Source organism: Python bivittatus, unplaced genomic scaffold (genome assembly GCF_059951505.1).
Source record: "Python bivittatus isolate LINGU-HERP-01145 unplaced genomic scaffold, Pbiv_v1 ctg000080_np1212, whole genome shotgun sequence".
NCBI classification, from domain to species: domain Eukaryota; kingdom Metazoa; phylum Chordata; class Lepidosauria; order Squamata; family Pythonidae; genus Python; species Python bivittatus.
Window position 1 is genome coordinate 14,146,461 of NW_028277035.1, and position 24,018 is coordinate 14,170,478.

General features: G+C 36.7%; 1 protein-coding gene across 1 annotated transcript; it reads left to right on the forward strand.

Moving 5' to 3' along the window:
- Positions 1-75: 75 nt before the first annotated feature.
- Positions 76-23,503, forward strand: GET3 (guided entry of tail-anchored proteins factor 3, ATPase). The gene is made up of 7 exons (XM_007420968.4): positions 76-579; positions 2,482-2,629; positions 8,849-8,997; positions 9,976-10,126; positions 10,495-10,602; positions 19,798-19,995; positions 21,573-23,503. Exons 1-7 carry the CDS (start codon positions 419-421, stop codon positions 21,702-21,704), a joined length of 1,047 nt encoding a protein of 348 aa, XP_007421030.1. The 5' UTR covers positions 76-418; the 3' UTR covers positions 21,705-23,503.
- Positions 23,504-24,018: the final 515 nt, after the last annotated feature.

Sequence of the window (24,018 nt, forward strand, 5' to 3'; positions counted from 1 at the left end):
TAGATAGATAGATAGATAGATAGATAGATAGATAGATAGATAGATAAATCACTGATTAAGACGAATTGACTTTTGCCAATCAGAGAAAAGAAGAGGTGGGTATTTGAGCCTTCTTCCGCTCTGCTGAGGCCAATCAGGAAAGGAATCTATCGACCAATCTGGTAAAACAGGACAGGTCTTAGGTAGGACTGTACCAGCTGTTCAGGTAGGGGTATATTTTGTTCTGGTGTCAGATCTGTCTATGACGCAGTGATTTGAGGTGGTGTTATTAAGGATTAAGGTCAGGGCTCAACAAAGGAGGCAGAAGGGAGTGAGTGCTGTTTCTCTCCGTGAAGACGTTAATACGCCAGTTGTTAAAATTAGAGTTTCACTTTAAAATGGTGTAGCCTGGAATCTTGTCACGTGATTTCGTTCCAAGATGGCAGCGGTGGCGTCTGGGCTGGTGGCTGAGGCGGACGAATTCGAGGACGCGCCTGATGTAGAGCCGCTGGAACCGACGCTGAGCAACATTATTGAGCAACGAAGCCTGAAGTGGATTTTCGTTGGCGGGAAGGGCGGAGTGGGCAAAACTACTTGTAGGTGAGCAAGACGAAGAGAAAGAGCATGATGGCGGTTGCTGCTTTTCCCTCTACGGACAGGTTTTTTTTCTCCCTGCTTTCATGAGTTGTTGGGAGGGTCAAGATGAAAGAAGTGGTGCTGCGCTCCTCCGTGAGAAGCCCACCTGTTGAATTGTTGTCTGGTGTTTAGCTGGCAGAGGAAGCCGGGTGGCGGGGAATGATGGGATCTTGCAATAAACCGAAACGTAAATTCTGGGCGAGAGAGCGCCTGAAGAAACTGGAGTGGCAAGGAAGCAAGTAGGTAATGGGCTAATATATGCCAGGTCACAGGGCGTTATTTCCTCTCAAAGGACCATTGGCTACGTTTGAAATCTGAAAGAAAATTAGGGATTGAGTGCCCTTTTTAAATTCAAGGTTTAAGTATTCTTACTTATGGCTCTGTAGTCTCTGGGTTTCCTTGAATGTATAGCAGCCCTTGAGTGGAAATGTCTGTTAGAGCAGGTTGAATATACTATCTGACATGTATATAAAAGTTTTCAAATTGTAGGTTTAAAAATGCCCTATTTTAGAAAGTCCCAGATGAATTGAAGTGATTAAGATCTGGCATTCTCCTTGGTTCCCCATCCCAACTGTTGAACTCTACCAACAGTGTTTTTATATTTTAGGGACAAGCAGTGTGGTTTGTGGTAGGTTTGCTACTGTGGTGTATTTCTGTTCCAAGTTTTCCTGGAATCATGAAATGGAATTTTTGATAGAAACATTGAAAGGCCTTGGCATGTGGTGTTAGGTTTAAATGTGGGTTTTTAATTAGAATAACTTTACTGTGGTAATTTATAATTGATTATGCACCATACATAAAATTATGGCACATAATCAATGATCACATAATGGGGCTGCTTTTCATGACTAGTTTATCCTGAGAGAGGGATGTGATACAATAAAGCTATAGTACTATGTGTGTGTGTTTAGAAATGAGTTTAAGAGGGCTGTTCTTATCTAAATGACTAAAGTTGCACTCTTTTAACACTAAAAGTTTTCCATTGAATTTGGTGAAGCCCTGTTTTGACTTAATATGAGTAAGATTATTTTACAGTATAAAATAAGTGTCCATAGGAAAGTAATTTATTATTATACATAGGATATGTAATTATAAAATTACAACATTGCTGTCATGTTTTTTAGGCTGTTAATGTCTGCCATAATGACTAACAATGCTTTTGTTGAGTTAGTCTTGGGTATTAATAATCCTTTAAAGTTTTTTTACAAAAATACATGTAAGCTGTGCAAGGGACACTTTTTAAAATTTTTATTGAAATCTTATTTTGTACATTTCTTATATCTATATCTTTCTGATTGGTAAAATTCAAACTATCTTGTTAAGATTATGACCTTTACAAACTATATGTAAATATATTCAAAACATATATAGCAAAGAACTTAAGAGAAAATTAATCTCAAATATAAATAAAACAGAACAAAATATTGCAGTATTTATGTTCTTAACTACAGTACTGTATTATATAGAAACATATTCACAACTACAGCTTGTAGCAGAGAAAAAGTTGAACACAAAAGTATATCAAGCATAGGAAAATGTTTCAAATTATTTCTAGAATATAATCCTATTTTTAGGATTATATTCTATATAATCTCAACTGTTTTAGTCCATCAGAAGGTAGTTCACAAGCAAAATGCTATTACAGTATTATCTTTTTCCCTCAAATTAGTTTCTCCATTAAAAAATACATCAAGTAAAGATTTGCTATGTTAGTTTACACTTGTATTTACTAAATAACTTTGGATAAATCTTAAAAATCCTGCATATAGTCCTTCAGTATGGGCAAATCTGAACTAGGACACTGTTCTATTTGTTGCTTATGTGCTCGTATTAATAACTGCTTGTTGCTTTTTTTTCTGGGCCCAGTTGTAGCTTAGCTGTACAGCTCTCCAAGGTACGCGAGAGTGTCCTCATCATCTCTACTGATCCTGCTCATAACATCTCTGATGCCTTTGACCAGAAATTTTCCAAGGTTCCCACCAAAGTAAAGGGCTATGATAACCTTTTTGCCATGGTGAGTTTGCTTCTGAGATGATAAATAACCAAAATGCTTTTCATATGTAAAAATTGTGCATCTGTCTTGTGTATAGAGAAGGATCTGTGACTAAGTATATATTTCCTTAGGTTAGTTCTTTTGTCTTGAATAGTACACTAACACTCAGAAATTATGCAAAGAAAATGCTATTCCAGTTACTTTATCTCCCTACTAGAAAAGGCTTTTCCTCCTAAAAGTTTTGTAAATATTTGGGCATTCTCTTAAAAGATGGACTCCATTATTACACTTTTATTGAGACAAAATGGAATGGAATAGGAGATGGGATAAGAAATATTTAAATAGAATGGTATTCAGGCATTGCTTAAATAGAGTAAATAGGGAGAATATTAAAAATGAAGGAGGAGCAAAGTGCTAATTCTCTGTGAGAACCAAATTAAGGATGCTTAATTTGAGATCCTCATATTAGATCACAGTCAATAAGATTAGTTAGAAAGCCAGTTTGGTGTGGTGGTTAAGGTTCTGGCCTACAAAATCAGGAGACCATGAGTTCTATGCCCGCCTTAGGCATGAAAGCTGGCTGGGGGACTTTGGGCCAGTTGCTCTCTCTCAGCCCACCTCACAGGGTGGTTGTTGTGGGGAAAACAGGAGGCAGAAGTATTAGGAATGTTTATCGCCTTGAGTTACATTTAGGCAGTTCCTGGGTTAAGAACAAGTTCTGTTCCTAAGCCTGTCTAACTCCAATTTGAATGTAAGTCAGAACTTGTACTTACAAATGGGCTGCCTATTATTAAAAATGGCAGACAGTGTTTTCCTTTCTCAAGTCAACGAGCTGCTGAAGCTATGCTGTTTTCATGAACCGCTGAAAACCAGCTATATACTAAAAATGCACAGCTTCAGCAGTTCATGAAAACATTGAGCGGCTTCAGTGGTTCATTGGCTCAAGGAAGAACACTGTCCACCATTTTAAGTAATAAGCAGCCTGTTCGTAAGTACGAGTTGTCCATAAGTCACATGTTCTTAACCCAGGGACTGCCCACTATATATAAAAAGTGGGTTGATGATAATAATAGTTCAAATATCCCCTTGCACACAGTACAAGGTTATAAAAATTATCATAGTATATTTTTAATTAAAACTTCATATTTAATGCACATTCTGGCTTGCACATTTAGGTCTAGTTATAACAAAAATATGTAAAGAATAAAATCTGTCACTTATTAACCTTGGAGAGGAACTCAAGACAGTTGCTATCATTCTAACAGAGAACATACGCTGTTCTTTGAGTAGTGAAAGTTCTCAAAGGGACCAAAAAGCCAGCAGTGGAAAAGATATTGAAGATTGTCAAGTAGATATTGTAACTTTTTTGTGAGAAAGGGCTGGAAGTCTTAGCTCAGTAATTTGTAAACCCAAGGGCATAATTTGGGCATATCCTGGGGGTAATGGAGCAATTTGTAATTGCTGGTTTGTGAGTTGAGGATCCAGTTTGGAATTGCTGCTGCCAAAACACTTGTGTAAAACAACAGTCTGGGTTTTTTTGTGGGGGGGAGGTAAGGACATTTTGAGACTGGAAAAGGGAGTAATTGGATCAAACGGTTTAAGAACCACTGTCTTTGCTGAAAGAAAAATGAAATAAGGCAAGGAAGACAGAATATACTTATGCATCATGCGAACAACATGGATAAGAAAAAGTTATTCTTTATCTCTCTCATATTCAGTCATGTGAAAAAATAAGTACACCCCATTGAAATTTTTTATTTTTTCAACATATTTCAACATAAGGATATTTGATCTTCATTTCAACAATATTGATAAAGGGAATATAATGTAACACATATCATGCACCATTTACATTTTGTAGTCCATTGTGTAATTTAAATGAACATAAATGCAAATTTCACATGTGGAAAAAGTAAGTACACTCCTACATTTATTACTACCTCAAATACCTAAAATTAGAATCAGATACACCAGATCAGGTGCAAATGATTAGTTTGGGAGGAACCTGTCTTTAAATCTCAGACATTTAGTTTCATTTGCTCTTTGTTGTTGAAGTGTATGGTATTACCATGCCTAGATTGAAAGAGATCTCTCAGGCCTTCAGAAAGATTATAGATACCTATGAATCTGGTAAGGGATTTAAAAAGATTGTCCAACAATTAGATGTCAGTCATCAGTCGCAGAAAGACTTCTGGGGAAACAGCGGTGGACTGAAGACAGCTCAGTTCCGACCGTGGCAGAACGAGGAGCTGGCAAACAGATCGGCTTCTCAGAATTCCCCTCCAGAACAAGGAGAGGACCAGGATTGCCCACAAGCACTCCATACAGTGGTTCCCTGCAAGGAGACCATAAGACAGCCGTCTCCAGCGGGTTTTAATGCTCTGGGAGCCAAGGGAAAGTAATCTCTGCCTAAGCCATGATTCAGAGTCTTCAGAAGGACACTGATTCACATACTTCCTTTTTAATCACTTTTGGAAATTGCATGTTAACAGCTTTTTGGATATTAAGAACCTTCAGAAAGGCAAGTTTCATTACACCAGGTGAGTTTCCTTCTATCCTTGATGAAAGAAGTTTAAGTTTAAGGACTTAAAAGAATCTTATTTTGGAATAAACAAAAAGGTGATTAGAACGTTGATTTTGGAAAGTTATAAATGGACTAAGGGGCCAGAGGGACTTGAAATAAGATTTTAACAAGAATCCTTTCTGAGGGTTGTTTAAAATTTTATTTTAAAAAAACATGAAGATTCTGAAATTAAATGTAAGAAACCTTTCCACCGGAAAATGTTGTTGATTAGGACAAAAACAAGAGAAGACTTTGAAGGCTGGACACCAGAGGGAACCAGAAAGAACTAAAGATTATAATTAAAGGAGAAGAGACCCATTAATACAGAATGGAGTAAATTAATCTGAGTTTGGAAGAATACAAGGATATTTGGGAACAGTGCACTCAGAAATTACTCTTAAGATTGTCTGCTATAAAAATGGATTTAAAAGAGATTACAGAAGAACAGATTTTACTGGACAAAATAGAGACTGAGGTGATTCGAATGTGGATTTGAAAGTGAATTTAAAAATGTCAGGCTACAAGAATGATAAGGAAAAAGATGTTACATTGGATTTACAAATGAAACTGTAATAACTAAAAGGGACATAAAAATAATATATCAGAAGAGTGACTTGGATAATTTTATTATCTTGGATTTACAAAAGAGACATGTTAAACTTATGAAAGACTTTCAGAGAAGAGACAGAGAAAATGGAAAGACATCAACTTTTGGGACACTATTTTAAGAATCAAGATTCTTAAACAGAAGGAATACAAAGTTGGTTTATTTTACCAATGTTAAAATATGCATGTTGTTTCTAGTAGCTCTTAATGGAATTTTCTCGACTATGACCGAATGACAGGCTTTAAATATTTGTTTATAGACATGAGATATGGGAAGAAGAGATCCTTTGTTGTATTTTTAGAAAAAGTGATTAGTTACTGTGTTAAAAATAAAGGAATATAAAACTGGGTTATTTGATTAAGGTTAAAATATATATGTTATTTCTGGTAACTCTTAATGGACTTTTGCTGACTAGGACTGAATGATGAGGCTTTAAAATTTGATTATTGATAAGAGATGAGATATGGGAAGAAGAGATATTTTGTTGCAGTATCAAAGAAGGTGATAAGTTACTGAAATTGTTTGTACTTGTCTTGATGAAGGGGGAAGTCCTTTATCTCTTTTCTTTTTCTTTTTTTTCTCTTCACTTTTAATTTTTATATTTTTCTGAGTTTGTATTAGCTTTTTATCTTTGTATCTATACATTTCAATACAAGTTATTATAAAAAATCAGTCCCAGAAGATAATCTCCAAGTGGAGAAGATTTCAAATAATTGCCAGCTTGCCCAAGCCAGGCTGTCCCAGCAAGTCCAGCCTGAGAGCAGAATGCAAGATGCTAAAAGAAATCTCTAAGAACCCCAGAACTTCAACACGTGACCAACAGATAGCTCTTGCCACTATTGGTGTGAAAGAACATTGAGTCTACCTTTGGAAAGAAGTTGCACAAATTAGATCTACACGGGAGGTGTGCCAGGAGGAAACCTTTGTTGTCCAGAAAAAACATCAGGGCATGACTAAAGTTTGCTCATGAACATGTAGACAAAGACCAGGACTTCTGGAACATTGTGCTCTGGACAGACAAGGCAAAGAGAGCTATTTGACCACAGTACCAGAAGACATGTTTGGTGAAAACCAAAGACAGCATTTCACCAGCTGTCTTTTTCACTAGAAGAACCTGATATCCTGTAAAGCATGGTGGTAGAAATGTTATGATTTTGGGGCTGCTTTGCTGTATCAACCTGGGCAGCTCACCATCATAGAATCCTCTATGAATTCATCATTGTACCAGAGGGTACTTGAGGATAATGTGAGAACATCTGTCAGAAGATTGAAGCTCAACTGAAAAGGGATCTTCAAACATGACAATGGCCCTAAATGTTCCAGTAAATCCAGCAAGGAATGGCTGGAAAAAAATGAAAGAAATGGAGAGTTCTAGAATGGCCAGGTCAGAGCCTGGATCTAAATCCCATCAAGATGCTGTGAGATTATTTGAAATGGGCTGTGCATGCAAGAAACCCTTCAAACATTGCATAGCTGAAAAAATTCTGCATGGAGGAGTGGGAAAAAATTCCAGCCGATGTTAGAGACTGGTAGATAGTTATAAGAAACACCTACTTAAGGTTGTTTCTGCCAAAGGGGGCAATACCAGGTATTAGAGCAAAGGGTGTACTTACTTTTTCCATAGAAGAAAATGGCATATCTGTTAATTTTATGTTGAATAGATGATTGCAAAGTCAATTTTTCAGTTTTTTTTCAGTTACATCACCATCTTTATATACTGTTTGAAGATAAAACATTGATGTGACCACATATATTAAAAAAGAAAAAAAAGCTTTACATGGGGTGTACTTACTTTTTCACATGACTATAACTAGAATCGGGGATAATTCTATGAAACAAGTGAAAAGAAAAAACTACTCTTTCACAGAGTGTATAATTAAATTTTGGAATTGGTTCCACTCTTGATATGGTGATGGATACTGCCTAGGATTGGTTTTAAAAAAGAGCTGACTTTGTGGAGGTTGGGGGAATTGTCAGTGAGTAATAGTTCTGATTTCAATTACTTCCAGTAGCAATGATCTATAATTTCAAGTGGCTGAAGAATGACGCTCCAGCTCTCTTTTTTTGATGTCCATTAACGTCCCTTAAGTTGTGTTCTGTAAGAAAAGAATGCTGAACTATATTGCCTTTTTCTGTAGGGTAATCTAGCATGGCCCTCCTTATGTTCTTAAGATTTGTTTTAGCAATTGGCATTGTATGTGTGTTTACAAAGTATAAGCTGTTTATTCTTGGCATTTTATTTTCATATGAAAAACAGTTAGGGTAGGCTGAGGTCCTAGATGGCTGCTTGTGGTTCCTGAATCTCTTTTTTGCAGGCCCTGTAGGATGCACAAATGCTGCAAATTGGCAGAGTAGTTTCCCATTTTAAGAAATGCAAAACTACCATATTAAAAATTAATGTAGGTTTTACAGCGTTTTCAAAAACTCCCCCAGTGCAGAAAAAAAAAGAAAATCCTTGCTGTGCCTAATATGAGACACTATGCATGTTGTTGTTTCTTCCATCCCCACTGCAGTCCTTGCATCAACTCCACTCCAAAAAACATTGAATGCATTCCCTATCACCAGATGATTGTTCATTCTTGATAAAAAAAGTGGCAAGGCAATTAAAGTGCTGATAATATAAATGGATGATCTAATCATGTACATAACTTTCTTTAAAACGGTTGTGCCTTTTTTCAGATTCTGCACACACTTGAAAGCAGGTGCCCAGTTTTAATGAGTCACTTTCAAAGTATGCACAGATGTAATTGCTGTAAAGGTGCATATGGTGAATTTCTCAAACAATGCTAAAGGTTAATAGTATTAAATGTTAGAATGGTAATGTGTATGTATGTGCATCTTGATTTAAAAAATGTCAGGCTGGAATTCCAAGTAGTTTAATAATTTGGTGACAGTTTCGAATCCGGCATAATCATTACATCTTTGAAAACTGCTGTTTGTGATAAGAATAATAGGCTATTTCAATATTGTATATATATTTTTTTTTACTCAAAGCATTCATATTGAGTAGACTAATGAGGCAGCTTCTACATGGTGGTGTTGACCTGTCCTGTCCATAATTTATTATTAGGAGATTGATCCCAGTTTGGGTGTGGCTGAGCTTCCAGATGAATTTTTTGAGGAGGATAACATGCTAAGTATGGGCAAGAAGATGATGCAAGAGGCAATGAGTGCCTTTCCTGGTATTGATGAGGCAATGAGCTATGCTGAAGTGATGAGGTGAGAATTGTGGACCAAAGTGTCAGACTCATCATTCCCCTGCTGCATATTTGAGGCCTCACTTGGAAGGAAAGGCTGAACTGTGCTTGGCAGTGTAACATGTAATATAACTGTCTTTAGGAATAGTCCGACATAGTAAATGATTGTGGATGTGTTGAGTTCTCATATATTTGTGATGTTCATTTCATTTATATTAGTCTCATGGATAGTTCTCTCACAGGGCAAAAAAAAAAAATGTCACTACTGTAGTCTTGCTTACTGATGGTAATTGGGACTGGGAATTCCATTGCTAAGCAATGGGGTTGTAAGAGGCTATGACACATGACCGCGCTGACTTATGATGGCAGTTCCAGCAGTCCCAGTTGCTATCCTGCACGGTCACAGCATCCTGCAGTCACGTGATCACCATTTGTGACCTCTTGCGAGCTTCCCCATTGACTTTGCTTTTTGGAAGCCAGCAGTGAAGGTTGCAAATGATAATCATGTGACTGTGAGATGCTGTGACGTCAAAATTGCAAGGCAGTTGCCAAGCACCTGAATTGCAATCACGGGACTGCAGGGATGCTGCGATGGCCACAACTATGAGGACCCATCATAAGTACCCCTCGTTCAGCACCATCGTAACTTTGAACGGTCATTGACTGAGTGGATGTTAAGCAAGGACTACCTGTATGCTGAAATATGGACATAAACCAATGCTGTGTTTTGCAAAATATTTAAGAGCTTTGCAAAATACAGTATTGATTCTTGTATGTAACTTGTGTTGGTCTAGTGATGAGCACTCAAACTGCCAAGATTCTGCTGGACCCCTAAAAGAACACAAGGTCTGTTTTCATTGTTTGGATGAAAACCTGTAGAACAAAGTCATATTTGTGGACTTCATTCAATTTGTGGGAGAAAGATGTGTAGCTCTATTTTAGTTGGTGGCTACTTACTGTTTTTGGAGCATGCTGATAGTTCTCTCTCTGGCCTGAACAGGTTGGTGAAAGGAATGAATTTTTCCGTGGTGGTGTTCGACACAGCACCCACAGGACACACACTACGGCTGCTCAATTTCCCCACAATAGTGGAGCGGGGGCTAGGTCGGCTGATGCAAATAAAGAACCAAATTAGTCCCTTCATATCCCAGGTAAGAGAAGAGAGGAATCAGCAACATAAAAGCATAAGATTTTATTGTTAAAAATATCATGCTACGCATCTGCCTTGAGTTCTACTTGTGGTCTGTTCCTGCCTGAACTCCAGTATTATTCTTCCAATATTAGGGAACAGGGTACAGTTATCAGCCCTGGTATTCTAAAATGCAGTAAAAATTGAAATACTGTTTTTTTTTGGTCAATGACCAGCAAGATGCAATAGCACTAATATATAGTGCTGGGCTTGATTATTCTGCCCTGGGTCAGTTAGCCTATTCAGTTCCTCTTTACTTGCCTTGTACTGTAATTCTGATTTCCCCTCTGTTGGTTGAAGCCCATCATTGCAGACTTTTTTCTTCACTAGATGTGTAACATGCTTGGCCTAGGAGACATGAATGCTGACCAGCTGGCCTCCAAACTGGAAGAAACACTCCCTGTCATCCGCTCTGTCAGTGAGCAATTCAAGGATCCAGTAAGTATATGGCAAAAGTAGAGGGAAGAGGGAAAATGTCATCTCTAAGCATAAGCAGATCTTAATGAGATTCACTTTTTCCTGGAAATTGGAGAGTTATTCATTGTAGTGGTGGTGAGGAAGGGTGGTCGGAAACCCTTCATCCTTGATGCAGGTACATTCTTAAAGAATGACACTGTTATTTAAACTAGAAACATTTTTTTATTCATGAATGTTTCACTAGGTTAAATGAGGATTAAATTTAAGATGGAAATGATTTATCTTTTTCACTTGCTGACTTACCACAGATAAGAGTAAGATTTAATAATTTGGGGCAGGGAATTCCACACATGGGCAGTGCCACTGCCATCACATGTTGTCATCATGTTGTTGAAGGCACCAGTTCACGCAAGAGGAACATAACCGTTGATTTTAAGGACAGGCTAGCTGACCTGGAAGGAAGCATTCCAGATAGCCAAGTCCTAATCCACTCAGGGCTTTAAGAGTGATAACCAACATCTTAAAATTTATTTGGAAACAAACCTGCAACCAGTGCAAGGGATAAAAAGAGTCACATGAGTTGTATGTTTTTCTCAGGTACAATTCCATATTAAAGTTTTTGAGTAGCTTTTGGAGATGGTTCCATGTAAATAATTTGTAGATCAAATTACAGTGCATCAATTATAAGAAGTGTCATTAATGTATATAGGACTGGAGTCAAGTTTATTCATACATGGAGCGCAAAGATTGGAAACCTTTTGTGGACTTTTTGATGAAAATGGAAAAAAGTGAAATGGTGATGCCTGGATTTGATGATTGACAAAAGGATTGAATAAGGGGCTGAAGGGATTATTGTAATGTTGAAGAGGGATAATGAGTTTGTTTGTAACTGCTGTAAAGAAGGGCGGAAGTTGCTTCTTTAATTATCTTTTTTTTCCCCTTTAACTGTATTGTTTTCTGCACTTTTTCTTTTTTTCTCTCTTCTCTTTACAGTTGCAAGAAAAAGTATGTGAACCTTTTGGAATTTCATGGTGTTCTGCATTAATTTGTCATAAAATGTGATCTGACCATCATCTAAGTAAGAATATTGACAAATATAATGTGCCTAAAATAATAACACAAAAACAATTCTGATCCTTCATTTCTTTATTGAGAACAACTATAAAAACTTCATAGTGCTAGTGGAAAAAGTATGTGAACCCTTGAGTTGACCTCAGAAAAGCTAATTGGAGTTAGCATACCTGGAGTCTTGTTAAGAAAATGAGTTTGGAGGTGTGGACTAGAGCTATGTTGACTGATAAAAACCACTCAAACTTTTTGAGTTTGCTACACACAAGAAGAATACGCTTATGTGAGCCATGCCTCACCAAAAAGAGCTTTCAGAGGATCTACGATCAAGAATTGTTGATTGACATAAAGCTGGAAAGGGTTACAAAGTGATTTCAAAGACCTTAGAAATTCACCAGTCTACAGTTAGGCAAACAATCTACAAATGGAGACACTTTGGGACTGTGGCTACTCTACCAAGAAGTGGGTGCCCAGTCAAAATGACCCCAAGAGCACAACGAAGACTCATCAGTGAGGTAAAGAAACAACCCTGAGTGACAGCCAAAGATTTGAAGGCATCATTGGAACTCGCTAACATCTATGTTCATGAGTCTACAGTACATAAAACATTGAACAAGCAGGGTGTCTATGGCAGGACACCACGAAGGAAGCCAGTGCTTACTACAAAGAACATTGATGCATGCCTGAAGTTTGCGAAAGAGCACATTGACACTCCACAGTGGTATTGGCAAAATGTTTTGTGGACTGATGAAACAAAGATTGAACTATTTGGAAAGAACACGCAGCACTATATCTGGCGTAAAAAGGGCATTGCATATCTTCATGAAAACATCATCCCAACTGTAAAGTATGGTGGAGGAAACATCATGATTTGGGCCTGCTTTGCTGCATCAGGGCCTGGCCAGCTTGCAGTCATTGAGGGGAAGATGAATTCCCAAGTGTATCAAAAAATTCTTCAGGATAATGTGAGAATGTCTGTATGTCAGCTGAAACTCTGTAGAAGTTGGGTGATGCAACAGGACAATGACCCAAAACACCGGAGCAAGTCCACAACAGAATGGCTTCAGAAAAACAAAATCCGCCTTTTGGAGTGGCTAAGTCAGAGCCCAGACCTCAACCCAATAGAGATGCTATGGAATGACTTGAAGAGAGCCATACACATGAGACGTTCAAAGAATATGACAGAGCTACAGCAGTTCTGCCAGGAAGAATGGGCTAAAATCCCTCCTGAACGATGTGCGGGTCTGATCCACAGCTACAGGAAGCGCCTGGTTGAGGTTATTGCTGCCGGGGGATGGGGGGTGGTGGTGGTCAACCAGTTATTGATTCCAAGGGTTCACTTACTTTTTCCACTAGCATTTTGAATGTTGAATGAGTGTTCAATAAAGACATGAAGGATCAGAATTGTTTTTGTGTTATTATTTTAGGCACATTATATTTGTCAATACTCTTAACTTAGATGACAGTCAGATCACATTTTATAACAAATTAATGCAGAACACCATGAAATTCCAAAAGGTTCACATACTTTTTCTTGCAACTGTATATATTTCTGTATTTGTCTTTTATCTATGTAAAAACTCTTAATAAAAATTATAGAAAATAATCATACATGGTATGCATTTGGGTGGTACAGTAGCCAAACTGAGCACTAGTACTGGTACCTGGCCATCAAAGCTAGCTTATACGGTTACAAACTAACTACTTTGAGATATAGCAATGCTGCCCAAAACAGGCTAATACTTTAAGCATTTTAAAAGGAAATCTACTTTCAAGCAAAATTTCATTGAAAACTCCCCATTAGCAGAAATGTGGGGATTTTTCCCCCCCAAGCAACCTCCTCCACTCCCCAGTTACCAAAACCTTCAGAGCAGATTCATGGAGAAAATCTATCTATCTATGTGGTTGCTAGGAGTCAAAAACAACTTGATGGCACATAAACAATCCAATCAATCAGAGTAGATTCTTGGGAGGGTCTAAGAAATGTAAGGAAATTGACAAAAGATTGCTTCTTTCACATTTATGTTGCAACATAGCTCCCTTAGATCAAAAGGCTCTAGTTGACAAAATTAGCTATTCTGTCAACATCAGGCTTTTGCAGGATCCAACCAATTGATAATACTGCACATTGATATGGGAATATGCAATTAAAGATTTTAGAGGTGCAGTTTAAAAAAGTTTTCTGGAAAAATCTAGTTCTATATCCATTATTGGTATAGTAGAGTGAAGAGGAATTTCTATGCTGTGTAACATGATACCAGATACATCTAGTTTTTTTTTTTTTAATATAGGATATTCCACGGTGATCTCCACTAGATAACAGCTCTTCTTTTCAAAAAAGTAGTAGATGCTCCCTACATACTCCTCTAGATAAAGAGAAGCATTAGCCAATTACAAATAAATGGAATTAAGCTGTTTTTCATAGGTATTACTTATTTGAATAATTTACTTGATCTTTCCAATTGTAGTAGAACAAACTTGAAAACAGAATATTCCAATTAAAATATAGATGTGATGTATTGCAAAGAAGAGTTCTCAAGCAGGACTTTTAAAAAATGGGTTATTAGAGGCTGCGTCAAAAATGTCTAACAGAAGAGCTATCTCTCATGCTCTCTCTTCCAGACTTTTTCTGAGATTCTGCATTGTACAAATTTTGTGGCTTTGCTTCATTCTAACTACTGATGGTGTCTATTTATGTGGAAGGGAAGTTGCATATTTTGACTAAAATCCTTTTCAACCTTAGTGGTAGAGGTAAATGTGCTTCAGCACCATAGTTCAGACATCCTTAAATATGAACTCAGTTTCACCTCTTCAGGTTCTACTGATTGTCATTTGTGTGTATGTGTGTACACACACGCGCCTGCACATACACACAGAGTCATGTGTTAGCTGTTTTATTGTATGTCACCCTGAAAGTTGTTGCTGTAAGGCAATGAATATATTTTTAGAAAGAATAAATAAAATCGCTTCACCAAAATTGCTTAAGCAGGGTGAGTTCCACTTATTTGTTCTGGCTTTTAATTGCAGAGTATGAGCTTCAGTTTGAAGTACAGCCATCACTATTTCTTGTGCATGCTTCTCCAACCAAAGTGCTCCAAGGCTAAATATATTATTTCATTTGCAATGAAATGTTGGGATAGTATGACTTGGGCCTCTTTGGAACCCAGCTGGCAAATGTGTGGCTATTGCAAAGCCAATCTTCCTCAAAGGCTTAAAAATAGTACAATTCACTTGTGATATATTGAAGACCTCACTATGAAATAAACCGTTTTAGAGAAGTTCTTAGGAATATTTATCCTCCTTAAGAATAGCAGTCTCTAATAATTTTATGATTTGGTTATTGGATGAGGATGCTAGCAGGTATTTTCCTCTTCATAAAAGAGTTCCTAAACCTTTGGGAAATAAAAAATAAATCACAGCCTGCCCTGTTAATTATTTGGAATTTTCCCTTGTAAAGAAGAAAAAAGGATTTCAGAGTAAAGAAGATATATGCCCTTATGTACACCCAGCGCATCATGCTTTATTCCATGAACTTTATATATGGCAATGAATTATGTTGTAAGATACAAACAGTGAATATAGGAAATATTATATATATTTTTTTTTATTATAATGTTTTTTTAATTTTTACAACAAACACAAAACAAACATGAACAAACAAAAACATAAAAAGGCATAAAAAAGCATCTTCCATTTTATACCGTGTGTCAACCAGTTAAACTCGTTGGTGCCCCTTTCATAATCTTAAATTCTCATATCTTCTATTCAAAAATATACTTGTATACTTATCAATTAACAATTATTAATCATTCATAGCTAATCTATAAAATCATATATTACAAAAAATTTTAACTTTCAATAGGATTAGTAATACATCTCCATCTATCTATTATATGTGTATATATATAATAATTAATATCAAATTTCTATTATAAAATTTCCTAATCTATTACATTACTATATTTTCTCATCTAATCATTAATAAAAACAAATCCCATGTCATATAAAATTGCTTATCTTCTTACTCTAATTTCAAATCTCAATTTAACTCATCTCTGCACATTCCATAATTTTGAATAACTTCCTCCTGCATAAGTACTTTTTAATTTTTCCAATTCTTAAGAGTTACAATTCTAACCAATATCAGTTACAGTATCAATTACAATTCTAACCAAGTTACAGTTCTAACCAGATTTCACTACATGTTATACAATTTTTAACTATATATCTCAGATTTATACTTTATTCCAGCGCTTGCATAATTTTGAGTTCACCCTTTTCATTCAATGTCCCAAAATATCTGGCTGTTCATTCCTTTTTTCTATATTATTGGATAAGAGAAAGCAATAATAAGTGTCCTTTTGAACATTCTGCTTTTGGAAGCTTCTGTCAGTTCCATCATTGTTGTATTCCCCTGATTTTCTCTTTAAACATCTGCAATAGTTTCTTTCAATATTGTTTTACTTCTTCTTTTTGTACATTCTCTTAGTACGATTTTCCATTATAATCTTGTATAATCTTTTTCTCACCCTCAGTGCCAAGAACAAATCTGTCTCTCTTCATTTATCAGTTGATTAACCCTTTTAATTCTCAGTTTATAGGCCTCACAATAATTCCGTTTAATGTTTCTGATTTCTTGTACTATTTCTTCCTTTTCCAATGATCCCGTTTTATGTTTAATTAAGTCCATTTTAGCTTTAATATCTTTTTTTTTTTTTTTTTTTTGAGAATTTCTGCAGCTCTTCTTCCAATTTTTTATAGTCATCCTCAATAGTTTAAAGATCTTTTTCTGCATTGTGTTTCTCGTATAGTCTATTATCTTGATAAACCTTCATTGAGTCAAAGGATTCTTTATCTTTGTTCTTGCCAAAAATAAGAGAAAAAAGAAGCAAAAGGAGAGAAAAAAAAGAAGAAAAATAAAAAGAAAAGGAAAAGAAGGAAAAGGCTAAGCCTCTTTAAAAAAAATCCATCTGGGGGAATAGAAAGCAAAGCAGAGCTTCTAGCAGAAAAAGAGCTACTGCCACTAATCAAGGCTCTTGTGACTGGCTCAAACTTTCCATCTTAATGTTTTCAAAGTCGCTTTCAACTCCACTTTCTTGTTTATAGTTACGGATGGCACCTGTATAAACATGCACATCCCACTATCTTTTTAGAAAGCACAGGGTCTTTGAGCGTGCGTCACAATGAAAAAAAAGCACTAATTCGCGCCTCTAAATGGCAGTGCAACTTTCTTTCATTTACTTTCTCTTAACTCCACTTTCCCCATTTCAAAGTCAAAAAGATATAAATTTCTTATAACAATAAAAAAATCTTAGTAAAAAAAAGGCTTAAAATAAAAAGTTATTGAGTATTAAAAATATAAATCCAATCCAGTTAAAAATATTTTTTTTTAAAAGAAAAACATCTTGTCAATTCCACTAAAAAGGGAAAGTTGAAAAGAAAAATTTTCTCCCCCTTCTTTTTTTTAATAGGGTTCAATCTCGCCGCTTAATCCACTTTTCTTCACTTTTAAAAATCTCTTTAAGTTACTTAAGGTGTTCTCTAAGAATAGTTGAATAGTAAAAGTCCATCTCACCCAGTTGACACCCTTCTCTTCCATCTTCCTTTGGAGCTGTCCCGGCTTTCGCAGCCATTTTTGGCTGCCTCTCCTCCACCGGCTTCAAGAGCTTCTCCCCGGATCGATCTGGGACTTGCGGCGTCCCTGAGATCCGCGGGACGCGCCCTTTGCGTTCGCCATCTCTACGGGACGGCTTAGGTCCATCGGGACCGTCCGGGCGAGGAGATATCGGCTGCCATCCTGGGAGCCCAGGATCGCCCGCCGTATCGCCGCGACGCCAGCTCCGCCCGGAAATATTATATTTTGATAGCCAGTTTTATTACTAACTATGCAAATGTGTGTGACATAAATTACATGTTGTATTTAAGTGTAATTGGAATCAATACTCAGTTTGTAATGAGCTGAGCAGATAGTTTGCATATAATACATGTTGATCCTGGTGAATATTTGCCTTGGAGGACCAAATTCCCATTTTTCATTTTGTGGCATATGCATTAAAGACAAAGTATCTAAGCTTGGAAGGAATACAACTTGTGGCTATCTCTTCTCCTTTTGGAGAAGAACCACTAATGCTAATCACATTCGGAAATGTTCAGTTTAACCACTTTATGGATATTAGAGACCTTCAAAACAGCAAGCTTAATTTGACACCTGGTGAGTTTTACCTTCTTTGGATTTAAGAAATTTTAAACAGAAACTTAAGAATTTAAAATAATATATAATTGGCAAAAAAAAAAGGGGGGGGGATTTTGATTTAAGAAAGTTTTAAATGGATTGGGAGACTAGAGAGATTTGCCATATTGGTTATTTTTGCTGTAAGATTTGAAAAATAAGTATGTAATTAAATAATATACTCATGGGAAACAACTGAAATGGAACTAAATCCATATTAGGAACTGAAGCTTGATGAGGGTTGCAAATGGACACTAGAGGGAACTAAAGGACCAGGCAGAAAAGAGCTAAAAAGGCTAACCTGGCTATAACTTTTTCTTATCTTAAATAATTTTTTGATAAGGATACAGATTTCAGTGGATACATTTTTGGAAGATGATGAGAATTTTTTTTTTTAAATTTACCTGACATAGACATTGTAGTTTGAAGGCATGGAAGACAACAAAATTGAAATCACCAAAATGGGAATACAAAAGACAAATCAAGAAAAGGATCTGGACATGGAACAGCTGTGACAAGAAATCCTGGACAATGCCTCTTTACGGGACTTACAAAGTAGGCTGGTGAAAGCTTTGAAGACTCCTCTTGAATGTCAAAGATAGATGAAAGATCAAATCCGGCAATGCCATTGGAATAATTTAAAGGTTAAGATTGTGAAGAGCAAAAAGAAGGAATATAAAGTTGGAGTATTTGATCAGGGATAAATTATTTGTTTGATATTTTTGGCAACTACTAATGGACTTTTTGCTGAACCAATACTGAAAAGATGACAATTTCTGGATTACATGTAGATAAAAGTTAGGCTATGGAGAGAAGAGCTTTTTTTATTTAAACTTTAAAAGAGGGTGAAAAGTTATATTATCTTATGCTCAGAGTGATGAAGGTTGGAAGCCACTTCTTTATTATTGTCTTTGTTGCCTTTTCCTTTCCTTTTCTCTTCTACTTTTTTCTTTCCCTTTTGTTTTTCTTTTTTCTGCACCTTCTGAACTTTTTCTTTTTTCCTTCTGGTTTAGTTTGTATTAGTTTTTACTATGTTTATCACAAACTTCAGTAAAATTATAAAAGAGAGAGGGAAGAACTAGTGATGCGGATACTAAGGCCAGAAGTTGCCTGAATGCATGGTTTGAGCCAAGATGCCAAAGCAGGTCTGGCTGTCGGGGCTCCTCCGTAGCCTATCGCAGAAGGACCAGGAGGGGAAAGATGTGAAATTTAATAGCTGACTGAGTGTCCCTCTCCATACTCTGCAGCCATTCTTTTACACTGAGACTGAAAAGTAGGCAGTGCAGTATACCCCCATTACAATATAATCATCAACCTTCTGAGCAATCTTGGAGTTTAGAAAACAGTGGGAAGCCTTGCTGTATTTGCAGCTATCCTAAGCATCTCTTTGTTGCCTTCACAGCTACCACCTTTCTCCTTGAGAAGAGGAAGAATATTTAGGTCCCTTCTGTCTGCACAAGAATATTTAGGAGGTGATGACGGGTGTTTAGAAAGGGGAAATTGTTTCTGTTCTGTTCTGTTCTCTTCAGGTTTGATTTCTAGTGTTGACACTCTTGTTTTCTGAAACATAATGTAAGGTATGAGAGGGAATGGAAGAACAGGAAAGCTGCAGTGACAATGGGTTCTGGGAAAAGCAAGTGAAATGAAACTACAGGTAGTCCCCAGGCTAAGAACGCGTTCCGTTCCTAGAGTCTGTGCTTAAGTCAAATGTATATGTAAGCCGGAACAGTATTATTGTATAAGTAGTATTGTGTAATTAGCTCAAATCATTGTATATTTAACTCAAAATTTGCTAAAATAGGCTCCATTCTTAACTATGGGTCATTCCTAAACCAGGCATTTTTAATCTGGGGACTACCTGTATAACTATGCACTTCTGTTCATATCACTAAACTAATTCTATCTTGTTTCTGTTACAGGAACAAACCACTTTCATCTGTGTTTGCATTGCGGAGTTCCTATCCCTGTATGAAACAGAACGGCTTATCCAGGAGTTGGCCAAATGCAAAATCGACACCCACAACATCATAGTCAATCAATTGGTCTTTCCTGACCCCGACAAGCCCTGTAAGATGTGTGAGGCCCGGCATAAAATCCAGTCTAAATACCTTGACCAGGTATGATTAGAAGCACTGCAAATTCCCTGATATGCAGGGAACATATTAATCTATATCAGGCCTGCACAACAGAGCCCACATGCAACCCTCCAAGCAGTCTCATGTGACCTGCTGGCCACATGTAACCCATGAGCCACATGCAACCCTCCAAGCAGTTTTATGTGGCCTGCTGGCATTTTTTAAAAACTCAGTAAATTTGCTGCCCCTGCTCCGAAAGACAAACTGCCAAGCACCTCAGAGTCTTCAGGACACCACCAGCTCCAGTGCTGCTGCTGCTCCGCACACCAGGTATTTCCTTGCAGCCTGCAGTGATTTTTAATTTGTCATTGTGGCCCTTTCCCCTCTACAAATTGTGCAGGCCTGATCTGTTTAGTAGAAATGGCTTTATATTAGGAAAGACTGAGTGGCTGGAGGTTAGCGATTCTATTTTTGCCTTCAAGGCTTAGTTATCGTTCCTTAGAACATTCTCAACATTTGTTTCACAGTGAATATTTAGTCTTTCTGAAGTTATATAAAATTCACTTGTCCATTACTCATTAGCAGTTAAAATTTGTCTGATTATGAGGCAACTGAAGAAGGCAGAAAATGTTTCAGCTGTTTTTCTATATATGCTATTCTTTAGGATGTCAAGCCCTTTCTTGTTTTATATGCCTGTTGTTATGCAGATTTTTATTTTCTGTAACCCCGCTATGATTACATATATTTTTAGATAATGTAAAGGATTGTATGTAATAACAGATTTGGTTGGTAGTTTGTGTCATATTAAAATAACAAGTTACGGCCTAGTTGCCTATATTTGTCAAGCTGTTCAAAATTTGCCTATTTCTATTCTTTCTTCTGCTGCTTTCTTTTTTTAATCCTTTCCTTGTTTCTTCTTTTGTTTGTCTTTTTCTTCTTTTAAAGTTCTCCTCTCAACTTTTCTATCCCCTTTCTAAACTTAACATCATCCTCAGTCTATAATTTTTCCTTTTTATTCCTTAATTTCTCCACAGCTTTCAAGGAATTTTTGCACCTTGTTTTTAGTCCCAGACCACTTTCCCCTCAAGTGTTTCTCTAATTTAATATTTTCTCTCCTGATTTCCCTTTTTTTTCCTTTATGTGACTGTTCTTCTTATTTCACTAAACCTTGCTCTGAGGATGACTGATCTCAGCTAGAACTTCCCTGCACCCAACATTTAAAACCCAGTTTTACTCTGGAAGGAATAATAATAATACAAAGGATCATCTGGTCAAGAGTAAAAGTTGTGTAAGTGGCATTGCACTCAGGGTAGAATCCACAGAAGAAGTTGAGGTGCACAAAAAAATTAATCTGCCATAGAATTTGTAGCAAACCTCAAATTTAGCATGCTAAAATATTAAAATGCAAATTATATTTAGAATTTAAACCTACAATTGAATTAAGATTTTGATAAAGATGGTGCAAAAAGATTATAAATAATGAATATAGTGAGACTTCCTAACCTAACAGAGGTAAACTGAGACAGATTTAATGCTGTAATTAAATGCTGTAATTCTTTAATCCTGATTCCTAGGTTCTTAGGATTGTTTGACTGTTCCATTTTTTTTCCTTTATCCAGATGGAAGACCTTTATGAAGACTTTCATATTGTAAAGTTGCCACTTTTACCCCATGAAGTGCGAGGAGCTGATAAAGTCAATACCTTTTCAAGTCTTCTACTGGAGCCCTATAAACCACCCAGTGCAAAATGAACCCCTATGGGCCAACTCCCCCTAATTGCCCCTGTACCATTCCATGCCTGCTGTTCCCTATTCTTTTCCTGATGGAATTCAATCTTTTCCACTGGCTTCTCATCTGTTGAAATTATATGACTGGCAGTCTTGTGGTGGAGCTAGAAGAAGCAGAACTGGCATTCTCACTTATTTCTACTCTGATACACTGATTATTTAACTTCCTGGGACACCTCAAAACCAGCTACAACATTGAATCCATTCCCTTCACTGACCAACTACCTAACTTAAATGTGTATCACTTTTTTGTTTATTTCTCTGTCACTTGGTTTCTCTTTGGTTCATATCTCCTGGGATTAATGTCATTCTGGTTGAGATGCCAGTCAGGTGCTGTGATGATGATACAGAAGCTGTCAGTTCATTTACAACATCAGGGTCATCATGCTAATGAGAAGTATGTAAATAAATTGTAAGGGAAATAATTTCACTGCTTCTTGTTACTCAAACTGTCACATTGATTTATACTGGAAATTGTCAGAGGAACTTGAGGCAAAACATGGAAATTATTTGAGGAGGGGATGCTTGCTTTTAGGGGAATATAAAGCCACTGAGAAAGTCATCTGCTTAAATTATTTGCTTGTTTAAGGTTACAAAAGCATTAACAATGAGGACATTTTATCTTTCATAATAGCTTTCTGACCCTGAAATGCATAAGTGTGGAAAACTGAGACTGAAAAATGGGGAAGGGAATAGAGGCTTTTAGAGACAAATTATAGGTCTCTAAAATCTTTGGGTATATGTACAGGTCATTTTCTAGTCCTGTGGGGTGCCAGTTCCTTCACTCAGAAGAAAATTCTGGTATTAAAATGTCTATGTATGCACTGTCTATGAAATTCATATGTGTTTGTGTGCTGGAAAGCAAGAGGAAAGATAGTGTAAATTGGAATGAAGCAGCCATGGTAGAGCTGGACTTATTGCTTATTAGTTACAACTGAACTCTTCCAGAGTTCAGAAGTGTCCTAATATTGTATCTACTGTAATTTAATTCTAAGAAAATTAGAAGGAAAATGACTACACGGCTTTGGAATCTTTCACTGGGTACAATGTAAAACAGAGGGAGGGAGAGGCTGGGTGTTAGTAGTTCATGGCTCTAATCTGCTATTTTTGTGCTTTGAGAGCACATCCCATCACTTTTTAGAGGTTTGGGACCTGGTCTTGATGACTGAAATAAGCATGAGCTGATTGCTAGCTTTAAGTACTTTGCAACTTTGAATCTTAAACTTCAGAATACAGAAATTTCCTTTTGTAAAATAGACTGAGTTCTTTGAAGACTTTCATTTGTTTGTAGACAAAGGAGTGTGTGTGCTCCTACAGTACACTGATTTTCAAAAGACATGGAATTTAAGAACTTGGATCAGATATTTGATTATATGATATTTTCTGTGATATAGGCTTCAGCTTCTCAAAGCAAGGGACTATGGAATTCTTTTCTGGCTTCTTTCTTATGTAGTATGGGTGACTGGAATGAAAATGCATGTGGCAAAAGTCTGAATTTTGTCACTGAAAAAGACTGAATCCCACTGCTTCTCCTGTGGCAAAAAGAAGTGTGAGGGTACCTTTATTTTTAAATTGCAGATTTTTAATTTGTATAAAGTGTGGTCCAACAATTGGATGGATAAGCAGTACTTGAGGAGAAGATACATGTAGAATAACAAGGTTACTAACCTCATAGCCTCTCTAGGTTACTCCTCAGTAGATAGAGACAGGTCAAACTGCTGTAATTCTGAAAGCCTTCCTAATAAATCTTTCTCTTCTCTCTCTCTTTTTTAACAGTTTTATAATGTAAGCTATGAAAAACAATGAATTTTGAGCAATGTTTGTTCAAGATATGTTTTTTAGAGTTACTACAACTGTGAAGAACATTGCCAGAACCGTGTCAACTGCAATATATTGTATATAAACCTTTTTCTGATGGGAGGAAATAACTGCTTGTTCAGGGACCAAAATTCAGAGGTTTTCTTTGGGAGTGGACCAAAGCTTTGAAGTTCCCAAATTCTCTCCCTGGGCATTCCTACTTAGAATTAAGCAGATGGTGAAGTGAAAGACCTCTTGAGACCCTATCAGATGGAAGTCGATAGTTTTCGTCTCAATGAGTTAAAAGTCTGGCTTGGTCTAAGGCAATACTTTTTATTCATCTACATACAGATATTTTGGAATTACTGAATATTAGTACAGCTGTGTCTACAATACTGGTTTCCAAAACACAGTTTACATATTCTTGCCAACATAGATACTAAACATTGTACAGGTATATAGAAAAGTATAACTTGTGAGG

Bases quoted from the DNA above. Each gene is read 5' to 3' on its own strand.
- GET3 (XM_007420968.4), top strand. From the start codon at position 419: ATGGCAGCGGTGGCGTCTGGGCTGGTGGCTGAGGCGGACGAATTCGAG. The intron at 2,630-8,848 runs GTGAGTTTGCTT...ATTTATTATTAG, and splicing joins ATGATAACCTTTTTGCCATG to GAGATTGATCCCAGTTTGGG. The intron at 10,603-19,797 runs GTAAGTATATGG...TTTCTGTTACAG, and splicing joins GTGAGCAATTCAAGGATCCA to GAACAAACCACTTTCATCTG.